This window comes from Harpia harpyja, chromosome 6, assembly GCF_026419915.1.
Source record: "Harpia harpyja isolate bHarHar1 chromosome 6, bHarHar1 primary haplotype, whole genome shotgun sequence".
Classification (NCBI taxonomy): domain Eukaryota; kingdom Metazoa; phylum Chordata; class Aves; order Accipitriformes; family Accipitridae; genus Harpia; species Harpia harpyja.
Window position 1 is genome coordinate 24,644,257 of NC_068945.1, and position 17,474 is coordinate 24,661,730.

Genomic DNA, 17,474 nt, shown 5'->3' on the forward strand with positions numbered 1-17,474 from the left:
AATTATATCCTCACTTCTGTATTGCCTCTTTATACCAGAAAAAAGGACAGAGCAGTGTAAATACGGCATCAGTTCTAGTTCCATTATAACACTGTTAGTGCCAAGAAGGCAGCAGTAAGATCCATCTTCTGGTGTCCCCCTCTAAGCAGCTGGGTAAGGGAATAAACTGGGACTAAGTAGGTGCTTGCATCTCAAGTCCAGACTGTCCCGCTATGGAGAACCCAGCTTGTGTAGCAACTCACAGAACAGCGACTCAAGCCTTCTGTAATTTGGAGAAGCGTGTAAGATTGCTTATTTGTTGTCAACTGGCTTTCTAGTCTCTAGAGTAGCATGAATTAACAAAGTAAGTGGTTTAACGTTAACTTGAGCAACTAATGAAAGTGGATTGCGTAGACTTCTCTGCTTGCAGAATTTTGGCACTGGAGGTAGAAGCGGTAACAAAGGGCTGTGAAGGAGGGAATGGTTTGAGGTGTCTGACTGGCACCATTCTTTTGCAGAGAGGGTGGCAGTTCACAGCTGTTGGCCAAACTACATTCTCCTAATTGGGAATTTGCCTATCAAGTGAAGGAACTTCTTGGTTACCATGGCATGGATTTTTCCTTGCCATGTGTGGTTATTTGATTAACCAGTTTAGATTAGCATTGGACTTCTTTGTTGTGCTCTGTATTAACTTAAGTTGGAGTTCTGGCAGTCAGTATCATCTCTGGTTATTGATCATGCTTCAGAAATTCAGGCAAGTATAGATAACTCACCAGGTTGGAGAAACTATGCATCTCTGCTCCCCCCATAATTTGGACTGGGATTTCTGTTGCAGCGCAAGTAACAATATCCATTCCTTTTTCTTCATATCCAGTGGGAATTCTGATGTTATTGTACTTTTTAAGATGTGTGCTTGCCTATTGTCTCATACTCCTGTTCTTCTTCCCACCCTGCCCTGTCCTCCGTGCACACGCGTGAACACACACATGGGGTGCGCAATCATTTCAGGGTAAAAACGTGTGCTTTGCTTCCTAGTTTTCTGAAGAAACTAAGATGACACTCTTGAACACAATCCAAGCACAAATACAAAGGAAAAAAAGCTTTTAACCTGTTAGGAAAAAAAAAAATCCTTTCTTCAAACTAATATGTTAACTGTTCATCAAACTTTTACTCTTGTACTGAAGCAGAACATATTTCTAAAGTGTAAGGAGTAGTAAGAAGACATTAGCGCAATACTCTAATGCGGCAAATATTTTAAGCTGTAATGGATTTATTTGGTTTCTGCCATAATGTTGTTGCTGTAGTTAAGTGTGACTGTAATCAGTAAAATCAGTTGTTGCTTTGTCATCGTATTGTTCTTATTTAACTGGATTGAAGGAGTAGTTTGTTATTTCCTAATATTTTTAGAGGCAGAAAGTAGAGCAGGTAAAATGTTTTCTACAAGCTGTAAGAGAAAGGCCTCTGCTCACACTGATGTTAACAACCAAAGTCGTTTTAAATTAACTGGGAAGAGGTTTTAAATGTAGAGGATCATCATAACAAAGCCAATGCGTATTTTTTCTACATCGAGAACTATGCGGGGGGGGGGGAGGGGGGTAGCACTTGATTAAGAGTAGTTCTGGCTCCCTTGTGATATATTAAAAGCTCATTTCAAGCTGAACACTTGAATTCCTCTCTGCCATGTTATCAGTGTAATATTAATTTGATTGGATTACAGACTAAAAAGTGTAGAGATTTTGTTGACAGTTTCTAAATGTTTGTGTTTAGCTAAAGTTTGTGTGGATAAAATGGTTGGTGGTTTGTTGGTTTTTTTTTTTCATGCCAGCATGTTCCTGGAATAAAAATCCTGTTGATTTAAAATTTGAATAAAGAAAAAGAAAAAAAAAAAAAGAGAAGATTCCCATGGGAGGAGAAAAACATAGCGGTCTAAACAATGTAAAGACATAAAAGGCATTGTGTTTATAAAAATGTGTGAAAACAATAGCTGCTAATTTCACACCCCATGGGACAAGAGAGTACGAAATGTGCTTTAGCTTTAGATAACAGAGTTGTATCCACTAGCCAAGCTGGTTTACAGAGCTTTCTCTTAGTCTTTCTGCCACTAGAGGCTCGGTAGGCCAGGTGCCAGCTGAGGTGTTAGCAAAACCTACCGATTTCAGGCTTAATCTTTTCACCTACCTTTTCTCTTTCCTTAATGTGTTCATTATTTGCTAAGCATTACTCTGTTCTTTGTCCTCATTTTTTTTTTGTTTCTAATGCAGCTTGCTTTGTATGGGTGAGATATGGAACAGCACCAAAATCCGGCACCCTGGAAAGCAAGGGATTTCTACCCTGTGACAAAAGAATACCGCCTTGACTTCAGAGATTGCCTAATCCCAGCTGTTCTGATAATATAATTAAGGCTGCCTAATGTCTTTAATTTTGCAACCAGTTTGTGTGAAAGGGAGAATTTGGCACTCTAAAGGCTTAAATGCTAAATAGCAATCTCAAGGCGCCTAATTAGAATTCTCTGACATTAAGCTAATTGGTGAAACTGTATTTCAGCAGCTTAACTTCTTTATTAATTTTTCTTAGGATTTTCAATGAAAATCAATTGATGAGCTGTCAGTATGGTTTTTTTTCTTAAATATAATTTGCTCTTTAGTGCTCCTGTCTGAAGCGGTCTGAAAGGCCCTGGTCTAACTATGAAATCCATTGAATATTATCATTGGCATTCCATCCTTTTTCTTTAATCTCTTGCTCTTGACCTAAATAATGTGGTTATTGTGAGATTCTGCTTTGCCAGATAGTCAGAGGTCTTGCAGACCGAGTGTCTGTGAGTGAAATTAGCAAAGTACAATGCTTTTCAGACTGGCACATAGTAGCAAGTTGGTGTACTTGGTGTGTAACTTACTTTATTAGTTCAAAGAAGAGGAAGGATGGTGTGGCTTTATAATCCCTATGGCATGTGGAATTAGGAGATTTTTTGCAATTTTATGGTCAAGAAATCAAATATGAAAACATTTTCTGAGTTAATTTTTTTAAATGTTCTGTTAAATGTTTAAGACCTGCTCAAAGCTGTTGAGATCAAATGTATTCCATGATTGATTTCAAAAGACTCTAGTTCTTATTTGACAAGACTGTCAGACATCTTAAAACTGCACATTCCTTTCTTTTACTTTTTCCCTGCTTTTGAAATATATCCCTCATAATCTAGTTTTTGGAGACTCCAGTGGGTTCTCCTTCCTAATATGATGCTTCCTAAAAGATGCTTTTATTTCTGATGGAAATCTGATTTAAATGAGCTGTGACATCGCAGGTGAGTTGCAGGGGACTGGATTTCTTTTGACCACGGTGAGAGGGTATCACCTTGTAAATATTAATGGTACTGCAAGGATCAGGAAAGGAAAGAGGGTCTGCAACACCTTCCTTTCATGCCAAGGCCAGGTCTAAAAAAAAAAAAAAACCACTTAAGCAGTTTTCAACAAAAACTCTTACATCCAGAGTGGAAATAGGATTCCATTTTTGTCAAGGGTTAGCATACAGTGTGTGTTATCGCTGGTTTTACAATTTGGTGACTGAACACTAAGTGTTCCATATGTCTTGTAGAGTAGACTGTCAAAAATAATCCAGTCTTGCTCTCCATGAAGGCCAGTGGGAGCATTTTATTGCAAATCAGATGTCTGTCTTGAGTTTCCAGGTGTTATTTTTTTATTCCTAAATGAATTTGTGATGCCAGTGAAAAGGGTAGCTTATAATTTAGTTAGCTGCTTTACATTTGTCATTTGCCAAATGCTTTGGTCAGCCCAGCTGGGACATGTAGGTAGAAGCAAACAAATGAAAGCTAGTGGCCCATCCCAGTGATAGAGAAATGAGTGGTCTGCCGCCTTGTTTCCAGAAGGTGTGGAAAAGCTGGGACTATGTCTGTTGGAGACAGTTAAAATTCAGTTTAATTCTGCACATACAGAAATTAAATTGTACAGCTGACTCCAGAATGTCTTGGCTTGTGATGGCTGAATACCTAGCTTGTTCAGCCCTACAATGCTTTGTACACTGGGAACTACCATTTCTGGCATTGGTAGCTGCCACATTTTCAGTTCTGCTGACACTTGGAGCTGCTGTAAAATAGAGTCCCAGGACAGGACTGCCAGGCTTTAGAATTTACACTGCTTGCTTGCAAAAGTAATCATTGTGAACACTTAAAATGTATCATGTAATGCAGATTTAAATGTTTTGGGAAGCTATTAGTGTCTGCAAGGAGAGGTTGAGCAAACTGCAGAAGCAAAGCAGATTGGAGAGTAAAAAAAGTCAGATCACAAACTTTGGTAGCCTTTTCCTTGTATGACTATTTTAAGAACTAGAAGTAATTAGTATCCATATACAGAAAATAATTGGCTTAAATTGCAGCACTTTTGAAGAGTAGTATTGCTGGTATTTTTTTTAAGTTCAGCTCTGTTACGTAGCTTCTTTGCTTAAGCTGTAGACTTTTTTTTTTTTTTTTTTTTTTTAAGGGAGAAATATGGAAAAGCATTGCACTTCCCAGATAGTAGCACTTCTAGATAAGGATGGCAGGTGTTGAACCAGGTGGACTCTCTCTGGGTGTAATTGGTTTTCCGTAGATTGTGATTGGCAGAAAGTAGCAGGATAAAAGTGTATCTGAGTGAGGAAGCTGCGTATGTAACCTGAGATACATCTCGCCAGCTGTCAAGAGCAGAGGTTGCTTCTGGGCCCCTAAAAAAGTCTCTTCTAGTTCTGCTTGTCCAGAAGCAATGGTAACTGTGCACCTTTTGTGCTTAGTCTGGTCTTGCAAACTGTGCACGGCTTCCAAACTCTGTGCTGCTGAGTTGCTTCCCCTGAGGGCCCCTTACAGTCAGTTGGGTGTCTTGTCCATTTTAAGTAGCTCCTGGAAAGGGGCACTTTAAACAGCCTTTTTTCACTTTTAATAATAGAATATCTCAAAGTGACTCTTCACTTACTGCTTTGCTGCAGTTATTCCATCCAGTATTAGAATAGAAGCTGGTCTTGTCTCCAACTCTTATGTGTGATTCAGGGTTGTACATTTAGGGTATTAAATCTTTAAAAGAGTTTGTGACTCTAGGAAGGAAGTAGATCAGCTGGATTATAATGTAGTAGATTAGGGAAAACAGTAAATGGATAGCGTAGAGATGGATGGGTATGCTAGGATATTGTGAAGGAAGGATTAAAGCAAACCAAAAAGGGATAAATGCATAGGCTTAGACCATTCTTCTACTTAATTTGCTTTCCATTATGAAATAATTTCTCTAATATTGCACTTTAACAAGACAAAAAACTTGTGAGAAAAATATCATTTGAGAAACAGAGAGGATATTTTTTAACTGACAAGAAGTATAAAAGGTAGAAATACTAAAACGTGTGTTTCCCCCCTGCCCCATTTCCCAGACCTGAAGAAGTATAATTTTTCCCTTAATCCAATTGGTTTGTATTTCCAGCTTCTATCTCTTCTATTTGAAGATTTGTTCAAAAAATTTAACTCTGAACTGAAAAAGATTGCTGACCAGGTAATCCCCAAGCAACGTGCAGCTCAGTTTGATGTAGTGAAGCACATGCGTCAAGACCAAATCACCAATGGCATGGTCAATGCCATCTCCACAGTAAGTATTTTTTTCATTCTAGTATGTAAAGTTTTTCCACCATAGTGAATGATGGAAATGTATAAATTTTGTTCTGATGACTTTACTATCTTTGATCGTAAAAGCAAATGTATTTAACAGTCTTTATAGATTAAAATTGCAAAACTCTGTCATGGGCAGGGCTTTTGGAATTCACTGAAGAATCATTGATTATCAAACCGCTTTTTATTTCACCATTTATTTCAAAGTGATGATTTAGTGTTTGTGAAGGAATGGTAGAAACAAGCAGATTGAAAATAGTGGTCATGTTTGTGTTTATCCAACTTGCTGTCTTCTAGGTTCTACTTGACTGTGTGGTTGATGGTATTTTTTATTACCTGGATTTAGCTAGGGTCAGGATACATCATACGTCCAAAAGGTGGTTGAAAAACAGCAGGAAAACATCATGAGCAGAAGATAACTGGGGGGCGGGGGAGGGCAGGTAGGCCAAAAAAAAAAAAAAAGCTGAATTTTGAGCTCTTCACAGGCAGTGCCTTTTTATTCATATGAAGTTGCTAGTATGAGCAAATTTGCAGCACAGCACAGAAATTAGTATTTCTCTGCTAATGATACTGAACTATTTAGCAGGGAAGACTGCTACATGCCGTATTATTGCAACCCCCCCCCATAATTAAGCCTTGAAATATTTGTCTTGGTTAGATTTTAGTCTGTGTCTGCCTTCTGCTAGAATGGATATTTTCATTTGTGGACAAGAACAAAAATACAGTTACTAACTTTGTCTCTTACCTCACGCATCTGCAAGAGCAATTTGTGAGATGATTCCTGAAATCTAGCTACTAGCTTGTAAATGACTTTGAAATCCATGATTTTTTAAGAAATTAGATTAGTCTAAGTATTTTAGTAGCTGGTAAAAATTGTGCAACTTAATTTTTAATGTTTGGAACTCTTGAGAGGGCTTTTCTGCCTAGCATGAAACTGAGGTTTTTCTTCAGTTCTTGTAAACAGAATTAACTCCACAAATGGCATCCAAAACAACCAACAGTCTGTTACTTACAAATCCCAGTGTTAAAGCTTATCACTATTTAATTTTATGAGTGCCCCAAATGTAGTTAAATCTCTACAGTGCACGTAACCAAAACAATTGACAGATTTGTTTCTCTAAATGCTAGTGCTTTCTTCTAGCTGGTGCCAGTTTTTCCATTTGGACTGACAGAGATAAATCTGCAAACTATTCAGTACATATTGTAAAGTCTTCCTTCTTCCACTATCTTTGGACTTTTTTTTACTGCCACATAAGCAGTTAAACACCATCTGCTCTTAAGCATTGAAAATAATTTCTCAGGAACAATGCCCAGTGCATACTATTCAAGAGATTAAGCAAATACCATAAAAATCATTCTTGGAAACGACAATCTCCAATCTCACCAGAATGCTTCAATGATAGTCTCAAAGAGCATGAAATAACTCAGTGGATTCATAATTACACCAGTAGCATGCAAAAGAATTCGTAGCACTACTGCATCAACAGTACAGTGCTGTTCAGTGATATTTGCTATAGGTCTTCTTTTTACCCTGGAAAATACCAGAAGAGAGAGTAGGTCAGGCAGTAATGCCACAGACCTAATAGACATTTCAGCATCTGCAGAATCATCCGATGCTGCTGAGGGAGCAACTTTCAGTTCACAGGAGTTTTCAGTAGGAAATTCTCCACTGGGGATGGTCTCACAACAGCCCTGGCCCCATTTGGGGTTTTTTGGACAACTTTTGAAGGAGTCAGTCTGTCACTTCCAACGCACAAAGAATTTTTCATATTATTATTTCTTCAGGCAGTGTTTTTACCTCCCCTTTCCTCCAATCTTTGAGATTTCACAGTCTTCTGGGCAGTGAAGAAGAAACCACATGCTAGTCTAGACTGCAGATGCAATCATTTCTAGCATGAGGAAAAACTACTCATTTATTGTATTCTTCCACTTTTATTCTGATAACTCCCAGTCCTTAAAGAATGAAATGGTTAGTGAGTGAACCCTTCCCGAGAAGGTTGACCAAGTGGACAGGTTTCTTTTGACTGACTTAGTGTTGGGCATTATGTCTTCCCACTTTCTGTAACAAGGAAAAAGGAGAAGTTCTGTAGACTATTTGATAGTCTTTCCAGTGGAAGCAAATAGCAGAATCATTCGGATGGGTGGTGGTTTCTTGCTGTTCATCACAAAATGGGGTTGTGCTGTTAATGTATAAATAAAGAAGCCAAGCAAATCACCCTCTAAAAGGATTTCAGTATAGTACAGCAAGCGAGCTTCAAATTATTTGTTAGCATTGGTGAGCTGAGTTTATCAAAAAGGCTACAGGAATTAGCAGAAGGCAATCCTTGGAAAGCGTTACCTTTGAGATGTTCATTGCATTTGGACTGACCAGTAACATGGTGGCTGGGGTAAATATTAGTAATTGGGACAGAAACTTGCTGTATCCACTGACTCAGGTGCTGGGAACTGTACCTGGAGTAGATGTCATGAAGTCAAAAACGGCAGCACCAAATTTCAAGATCTTACAGTAGAGATTATTAAGTCTGCTTGGCATGGAGACATAATTGTGTCCTAGAACATTCTCAGAACTCCTCTGGTCTCCTAATTAAAACAAGTGATACTGCCTGTGACAGTCCTGAAACAGGAAACCTCTGACATGTGCATGGATCTTGCATTTCATATTTGGTGTAATCCTACCAAAGAAGTTGGATAGACCTAACCCCCCACACTCTTCTTCTGTGAGAAGACATATCAGTGAGTCTTCTTCATCTGGATTCTAAAAACAAAAGGCTTCAAGAAGGTACAGATGGCTTTGATGTCAGACTTCTCCAGCATAAGTGTTTTTTTCCTACAAAATTTTCTTACAAAAATAACAAATCACAAAAAAGGCAGAACTGAAAGTTTGTCAGATCTATTGTAAAAGTGTATTTCACTCAAAATACCTTTTTTTTTTTTTTAAATACTCAAAAAAATCTCTAAAGGGAGAACAGAAAATAATTTAATTTAGCTAAATTTGAGTATTGATTTACCTGTGAGGGACAGATGATGAAGAATCTTTGTGTGATTGAATATATAATAGCAAAAGTATCCTCTCATTTGAAAGAGCAGTTCTTTTGTTTCAACTTTTTTTTAATACTTAGTACAAGTATGTTATAACTAATAGTTTATATGCAGATAGGTAATTAGAAAGTTGTTTAATATAAATGGGCAACATTTGCTGTGCTCCTCAGATATCATCCTGTCTAGATACTGAAGAAAGACATGTAGTGTTGAGACAGGGATAAACTGCAATAACTTTTTTTAAATGTTCATTTTATTCTACAGGGAAATTGGTCTCTGAAGAGATTCAAAATGGACCGCCAAGGCGTGACACAAGTATTGTCCCGCTTGTCTTACATATCTGCTCTGGGAATGATGACTAGAATCTCTTCCCAGTTTGAAAAGACAAGGAAAGTGAGTGGTCCTCGGTCACTACAACCATCTCAGTGGGGGATGCTCTGCCCATCTGACACTCCTGAAGGAGAGGTGAGGAACTTCTGTTTTGCTTTCAGTATTTCTTCTCCTGAGGAATGGAGACACTGTTTATTTTTGAAGCAGGTGATCCTCCATCAGAGGAAGAATACTGATGAGGAGGTTTCTGGAGAGATAAATTATCCTCAGCCTGATAACACAACTTGTGTGTCTTCTCACATCCCAGCTATTTACATCCTATATTGCCTGTATTTACCTATTATATTGCCCTTTGTCTCCTGCCTGAATGGACTGGCTGAAAACTGTTCAGAAATCATTTCGCTGTATGAGAATGACATGAGGCCTCCCATTTTTGCAGCAGAGCTACTTGCTCTCTTTTGATCAGAGCAGAGAGGAGTCCTAAACTTTTATCCCTTTGTTCTGTAATAAATGTCCTGTTTTGAAGTTGCAGCATCAACCTGCAATTTTTCTAGAAACATACATCATCATCATCATCATTATTATTATTATTATTATTACAGAAACAGCTTTAGCGTTTAGCTTGAGGAGGAAAAACACCTTTGTATGTTTTACTTTAAACACATCATCCAGCTATTTCAACCAAATGATTGATGCTGACGGTCTTTTTTTTGTTTTCCTTTTTTCTTTTTTTTTCCTAAATACAAAGTACTGGGGTAATTCTGAACTTTCTAGCATAAATATGTAGTCAATATGAGCGAGTCTCATTAAGCAGCTGAAATAAAATTGCTCCGTATAAGATACTTGGATATTTTTCGTTTTAAAATGTTAAAGTTTGTGTTAGAACATATAGGATACCTGGCAAATTGATAAATAGACTGATTTCATATTTCCATTATGTTTCTAAGTAGCTATTGCTTTGAAGAGAGAAATACAGGGTTATACATGGTTGGATAACTTAAGAACTACAACTTCATCGCCTATATTTTTTATTAGTTTATAAATGCTAAAACATTACATTTCAGTGTGATATAGAAAATTCTTCCTTTCTCCCTCCTAATTTTCAGTGTAGTTAATTTGTTTCATTTCTTTGACTTTGTTGTTGTTGTTCATAAGCATGGTTTTGGAAGAAAAATGTATGTATATTATTAATACTTTGGAATGAAATGGATAAAAGATGTATTTTTTTATTTTAGGCTTGTGGTTTGGTTAAAAACCTTGCCCTCATGACTCACATTACTACAGATATGGAAGATGGCCCAATTATTAAATTAGCCAGTAATCTTGGAGTTGAAGATGTCAACTTGCTCTGTGGTGAAGAACTTTCATACCCAAATGTGTTCCTTGTTTTCCTTAATGGTATGTAACTTTTCAGCAGTCTTGACTCTGATTTGTTGCTGATGGAGAGTTAGGCTTCGGAAACCCTCCAACAATTTTTGGAGCACAGTCAACCACAGATTCCGTTTTCCACGTGTAGATAATTTCATCTATAAATATTTTGGTAGCGCTAGGCAGTGTAGACAGGCCAGATGATGGCACTTAGTTGTCTGAAGTTGTGTCCTCAGAACTCTGACTGCAGATGTGTGTAGCTGGGAAATTGAAGCTTTTTCAAATTTCAGTACTGTTTTTAAGCACATTTGCATAAATAGGCACAAAAATATGTATATTCTGTTACAGATTTGTTTGTTTTTCAGGCATTCACCAAATGAGGTGCTGTTCATAAAGTACTTTTAAGAGACTAACACTGCTAAATTTGTAATAACTTTCATTTACAAATTCAGAGCTTCATTCACAGGAAGTATTTAATTTTACAGTAATCTTTATGTATTTTTATATATATATTCATGCAAGTGCCTTTAAACACAGAAAGCAAACATCAATTGTTTGCAAAGTTTAGCAATGCTATTCTCTTTAAAACTACCTTTTAAAGGGCAACTTGCTTTGTGAGTGATTAGAAAAAATTAGACTTTGGAAAACAGGCCTCTTTTCTTTGTTAAAGGGATGATTCAGCATATGTGCTTTGCATCCACATGCTTATGTTCCTTTTACAACTGATCTTTTAGCGTTTCTAAATCAACAGGTACTATGATACCAGATTTCAAAATACTGACTTTTAAAAACTACAGCGGTGATTTAAAAATAGCCTTTTGTCAACAGCATCCACTTCCAGGGACTAGTATTTAATGTCTGTCACTATGAATAGTTCTCCATTTACCTTTGAATTAAACAGCAGTTGTTCTTCAATCCTGCCTTTTCCCAGTAATATAAAAACAGCACTTGACCAAACTGCATTCCTTTGCTCTGCTTTTCTGTAGCAGTATGTTAAAGATAAGGTTCAGTGAAACTACATGCACTCTTTTTTCTGTCTTTTTATGGCCCAAAGGGGAGTGCAGAGCAGAAATATTGGACTCTTCCTTCACAAGCTCAGTCGGTGGTATGGAACAAGATAGTTATGTTCCCAAATGTAGATGATCCAGTACTAAGTGAGGCAAAACAATTTACTGTTCGATCTACTAGTTTGTGGGTTTAATCCATTAAAAAAATTGAGGCTTGGGGATGGCTGACTTGATTCTGATTTAAACTTGTGACCTAAAAGGGCAGCTAATCTGTTAAGTACAAATCCTTTAAGCTAGGAAGACCTTTGTATTGTCTTATAAGCTCCCTAAACTATCATGCTTTGTCTCATCCTTTAAAGTTTTGTTTAAAATGACACCATACTTATTTTATATATTAAGATGACTTTGGTCAGGCGACTCTTTAAATGAATTTTACTCTCTTGTTTGTTCATCATGCATCAGAATACTTCAGTATGTGCTGAAGTGCCCTGCTAAGATAGCAATAGCTCGTTGAGCTAAGTTCCTGGAGGAATTCGGGTGCTGTTGTGAGTGATCACATGTATCAAAAATATCAGGTCTTTATAAACTTTCTGACAGGGCAGCAGGACAGTTCCTTGGTCTGTTCTTGGAAACCTTGGATCCATTTCAGTACAGGTGAAATTGCAGGCTTCAGAAATGTTTTTTGCTTGTACACTAATTGGTGAATGGGCACCTGAGCAGAAACATACTTGAAGAAAGCTGGATGAAGCATGCCATTTGGTTTCTGAAGCTATTTGGAGGCAAACAGATAGATGACCTGTAAAATTCTGACAGGTTTTTTTGTTTACTAAGAGAAAAAGAGCCAATTCTTATTCATGTCAGAAGAAGGAAATTTTATGACAACTCTTATTATTTGCAAGAGTAGGAAGTATTTCTGTGCATGCTAGACATGATCAGAATTTGTAAGTCGAGTTTTGGATATGCAAAGAATGCACTTTCTGAAGTGAAAATGCAAGAATGCACTTTCTGAACTCTTTCTGAATAGGTAATATCCTCGGTGTCATACGTGATCATCAGAAATTAGTGAACACATTTCGGATAATGCGTCGAGCGGGTTATATCAATGAATTTGTTTCCATCTCTACAAATCTTTCTGACAGATGTGTCTACATTTCTTCTGATGGAGGGAGATTGTGCAGGTAAACATCTCATCAGAATTATCTCACTAGTGAACTTAGTATAAACACTGTTTTATGCACTGTAAGTGCACTGGGCTAAGACTTTAATGAGGACAGATTTAAGCAAATTCAGTAGGACCTGAGCATCTCTTTTCTTCTTAAATAGCCCTCATTCAGAACAGACAGATCAAAATCAACCTGACTGGCAACTCTAGCAATGTCCAATGTCCTTGGAGGAGTGTTTTACTTCCTGTGAAGCGAGAAAGCAGCAGACACTTACCTGATATCCCATGGGTGTGTTATCACATTTTAGAATAAGAAGCTACATTTTGTCTTCAAGGGCCTTTATTTCTGGTGCAAAACTTCCTCAGGCATGTATACCTGTTTACTATAGTACCAAAAAGTATGTCTCACAATTTTGGTTTATTTCATTGCTTACCCTTAAGTAGGTAGGGAATTCAAGAAACATATAAGGTAGGTCTCCACCTTCAGGTGCTTATGCTCTTTGTTAGACAGAAAGAGTGCCTGAATAACAGTTATATCACAAAGGAAAGCAAAAAGGAATTGGGTGGCTAAAATGAGAATGGGTGGAACATAACAGTATTTTGAGACAGAAAATCAGGTTGATTTATAGTAGAGGCTAGAGACTCCAGTAAGATTATGGCAGCACTGTGCTAGGTTATTTACAAGTAAAACATCTCTGGGCCCAAGTGATTAGGCTAAAGAACAAGGCATAAAGGATGAACAAAGCAGAGAGTGGGAGAGGCAGAATGAGTTAATAAATATATGCATTTTTTAGCATTGACTAGCTGTGTGTGTATTTTGTGTGTAATTTAAAGAAGCAGCAGTCATAACTACAGTTGGCATTCCACCTGATTCATTAATTGAATCTCAGAGCATGTGGAATGCAGTTTGAGGCATGCTAGAGGCTCCAAAATAGTACATGTACAAACCATCAGTTAATCATACCTGGTCAAGAGATCCAGGGTAGGGGCATATTCAGTGGCAGAGAAATCACTTTTGCAGTCAGGGCTAGTATCGGCCATTCTGCAAGTTTGGAGGTGCAGCAAGACTTCCGATTTGTAAAATGAAGACAAGTGAAATCATGGATTTCCAGGAGTTTACCAAGTTTGCTTTGTGGCACCCCCCACCCTGCAATTGTTCAGATACCCCTATTAACCATTTAAAAGTGCTCATTAGTCTTCAAACAGTTATTTAGACTTCAGAGTGGACCCCACAAGTATCTTGTAGCTATTTGCTGCTCTTTATAAGAGCAACTTGTCCAAATAGCAACAGCCCTTGACGTTTCATTCTTGCATGCCATCCTTTGTGTCAGTGTTTTCTTGCGGTAAGGAAGCCTTCAGAGATCCATGTGCTGTTGAAATTTATGGATTCATCTGAGGTCACCCATAGTAAATGCCTGTACTGTACACCATGTAAGTAACAGTAAAATACATTCTTGCATGTGGACACTTGAGCACAAACTGTTCACTCAGTGTTGTATGAAGTCCCTGCAATATGCATAGAACTTAATGCTGTCCTTAGCTTTGTAGATTGGGAAAGCTTAAATCTTTTAAAGCCATCAACAAAATGTGTATGTAAAACTTATAAAATGTTAGTTTAAAGATTTGGGGGGCATGGGGGGAAGGCTTTCTCCTAAAAATTGAAATCTTAATTTTTCTTGTACGCTTTTTGGGTACTTCATAGACAATATGTCAGTTCAGGATATCTGTGTTATCACACCAAGGTCTGAATAATTACTGATTATATTTATGTGGCTGTATCAGTTAAAGGTGGACAAATTTTAAAAGTGGTTTATAGAATAGGTTGTGCATAGGCAGGGTTCTTATTGTAAGCATAAATTAAGTTACCTGCCTAAGCATTTGCTATGATAATCCTTTTTTTTTTTTTTTTTTTTTTTTTTTAAATTGTAGACCCTACATAATTGTCAAGAAGCAAAAACCTGCGGTTACAAACAAGCATATGGAAGAACTGGCTCAGGGATACAGGTACACAATTCAAGTAGACCATATTCATCCTCACTAAGTAAATACTGTGTGGAAGTACTTCAGTCAGTCAGTATTTCACAATCTTGGGGTTAGCTATGTCGAGGGGAAGTCTACTCTCCTATATAAATTAATAATCGGTGTATTGGAGGTTTTCTGTTTAAAGCCAAATTAAGTCTGGTGGTCTTAATTTGTTACTGCTGTGAAATTTGATGATTATACAGAATAAATACATCTCACAGCCTCATCTTTCTGCAAATGGAAGGCTTGAGGCAGTATCATCCTTCTCCTGATCAAAAAATCAAACACTTCAAAGGAATATCAACTTTACCGCCCTAAACTAGGCACACTCAGAATTAGTTTTGAAACTTCTTGCAAATTCTTAGTTTGGGTGTTTAAAAAAACACACACAAAAGCATTTAAAAGCATTTAAATTTAGCTTTAACTAAATTTTGCAAAACCATCACAAAGACTTACTAGATGACCCTTATATTTGCCTACATTTTTAGGGATGATGAGTACATACAGGAAGATTTTATTTAGTTGTTCAAATAAGTAACATTGGTCAGTCAGACTGTGTGAAGCAGTGAATGGGCAAGGGGATTAATTTAAAAAAAAATACAGTTTTCTTTAAATATGTAAAATACACAGAACTTTTCATGTAAAAGTATTTCTCTAGCTTAACTTCTACACATTACATTCCTTCAATATACGTATTATGTAGTTTTATTTTTGCAGAAATATAAGAAAAGACAGTACTTCTAGTGTAATTTTTTTAACTTAACTGTAGGAATTTTGAAGACTTCTTGCATGAAGGTCTTGTTGAGTATTTGGATGTGAATGAAGAAAATGACTGTAACATTGCACTATATGAACACACAATTAATAAGTAAGTATGCATTCAGACTAAACACTGGTACAGTGGGTGACTCTCTGAAATGCAAGCATATTAATAACGTTACTGTTTTCACACATACACACTGCTCCTTTGCTAATGGTTGAAACAACTCCAGATGAAAGCTAAAGAAATAAATCTGTTTACATACATCCTAAATTATCTATGGGATAGTTAAAAAAATGGTTTAGCTTTTGGGTTTTGGGAGATCTGTTCCTGCTTCTAGCCCTCAAAAATGTGAAATATTTAAAGGTATATCCTTTGTTTCTCTGGATATGGCTTTTTTTTGTTCTAATCATTGGGCTGCTCATCGTAAGTAATTTTATACAATAGGAATCCAGAAGGCAAATGGTTCCACACGTTAAATGATGATCTTAGCATGCCATGATTGTCATTTGGAAAAATATCTCTCTCTTATGGCTGTAGAGGGACTCTAGACAGCCAGCTTGCATTAAATGCCTGATAGGCCCTGATAAAAATGTCTGTATCATTCTGTTTATTCTTTACCACATATGTTAAACCCATTCCTGGTATGTGATTTTCATTTAGAAAGATTTCCAGATTTGTTGTGTTTTCTACATATAGGAAGGACCTGGTGCTTTGTTTTTTTCCCTTTCTCTTGTGGCTTTGATTAAAGAGCCCACATTAAGGAAGGATTCTTTTAAATTTTTACGTCCTCCTATCTTTTTACCTTTTTTTAATGTTTCTCTGACAATATCCTGTCAACTGAAGACTTCGTTTAAGATGTTAGAAGTTACCTCCATGAAATGTTTGATCAGTAGATTTATGCAGAAAATGCATTTTCTAAATGTTCTGTCCTGGTGAGGTACTCGTGGAAGCCAATAGAAATAAATCATTGATTTCAGTGGAGCTGGATGAGACCTTCAGTTATCTTTTACCTTTGCCAGATGAAATGCATTAACTCTGCTAATTAAATTGTATTGCTCCTGCCCAGGCTTTTGAAGACTTTATCACTTTAAGAAATTACTCTTGCATGCTCTTGGCTGGCTTCTGTATACATGAGCAAAGACGAGCACACACAATTGCTGTCATTTGAGCCAAAATTAAATAACTTCCACAAAGCAAAGCTGAAAAGTTTGAGTTACAGGACACCTGACTCAGCTAGGAAGATGAATGGGGGCATATCATGTGATATCACTGTTTAGTCAAAAATTGGAGGAGACAGTGCACTTCCGATAGACTAGTGCAAGGAAATGACTCCACAATAACCGCCAAAAAGTTTGGGAGATTTTTGTGTTGTCCATCAACTTGTTTTGAGTTTAGCTTCAATGCTTGTAGCTAATAGTGCCGTAGGTATCTGAGCTTGCACTGTATGAGCACATTGCTCCTTGTGTTTAGTAATGATACTCCCTACATCCTGAACTGTGTACCCCCTTCCCCCAGCTGATCACCTTGCATTTTAAATGGTGCGACCATGTTGGTACAACTTGTTCTGGTAATACAACTGATACAATCCACTATTGTGAAGCATCCCATTAACATTCCTGCTTTTGTAATGTAGGCTTCTTTTAGCTACAGTATTCTCTCTTTACCTTTCCAATCCAATTAGGGTTTTTTTCTTTGGAGGATTTGACTCTATTTAATGCGTTCAGTTTCCTCCTTACCCATTTGTAACTCTGATTTTCAAACTCAAGAGGTTGCCTTCCTTTCTTGGGCCCATTTCTGCCAGCGGCATTTTGACTTGCAGAAATTGAACTGGTCTGTAAAGTGTGAAGGTCTCTCATTAGCACTGTGGAATACTTCATAAGATACTAGGATCCACATATGTTGCATCTTCTTTGGTTGAAATAGGATTCATCTCAATGGAAAAATACTTTTGTTAAATACCCTATCTGAAAATGTATATGTAGTTCCATGCACTAGTACCTTCTGAAGAAATTCGCTAACTTCACTATCAGTAAGTCTTAAGTCTCTTGTGTTATTGTTTGAGAAGGATCAGCAGTTCTGTGAAGTTCTACAGAATGGGGGAGCAGTCTGTGCTTTAAGTTTGCTACTGGGTCTTGAGACTATTTTGCATTTACTTGACTGCAATTGGGATTC

General features: G+C 37.2%; 1 protein-coding gene across 3 annotated transcripts in view; it reads left to right on the forward strand.

Moving 5' to 3' along the window:
* POLR3B (RNA polymerase III subunit B) overlaps positions 1-17,474 on the forward strand; it is an 82,082-nt gene that overhangs the window by 24,615 nt on the left and 39,993 nt on the right. For all 3 annotated transcript variants that reach the window (XR_008235572.1, XM_052789679.1, XM_052789680.1), the window contains exons 13-18: positions 5,430-5,591; positions 8,915-9,115; positions 10,216-10,378; positions 12,380-12,533; positions 14,447-14,521; positions 15,309-15,407. Coding sequence is in view for 2 of the 3 variants with exons in the window: in XM_052789679.1 (XP_052645639.1) it covers positions 5,430-5,591; positions 8,915-9,115; positions 10,216-10,378; positions 12,380-12,533; positions 14,447-14,521; positions 15,309-15,407 (854 nt within the window). In the remaining variant the exon portion in view is untranslated. The remainder of the gene's footprint in view (positions 1-5,429; positions 5,592-8,914; positions 9,116-10,215; positions 10,379-12,379; positions 12,534-14,446; positions 14,522-15,308; positions 15,408-17,474) is intronic.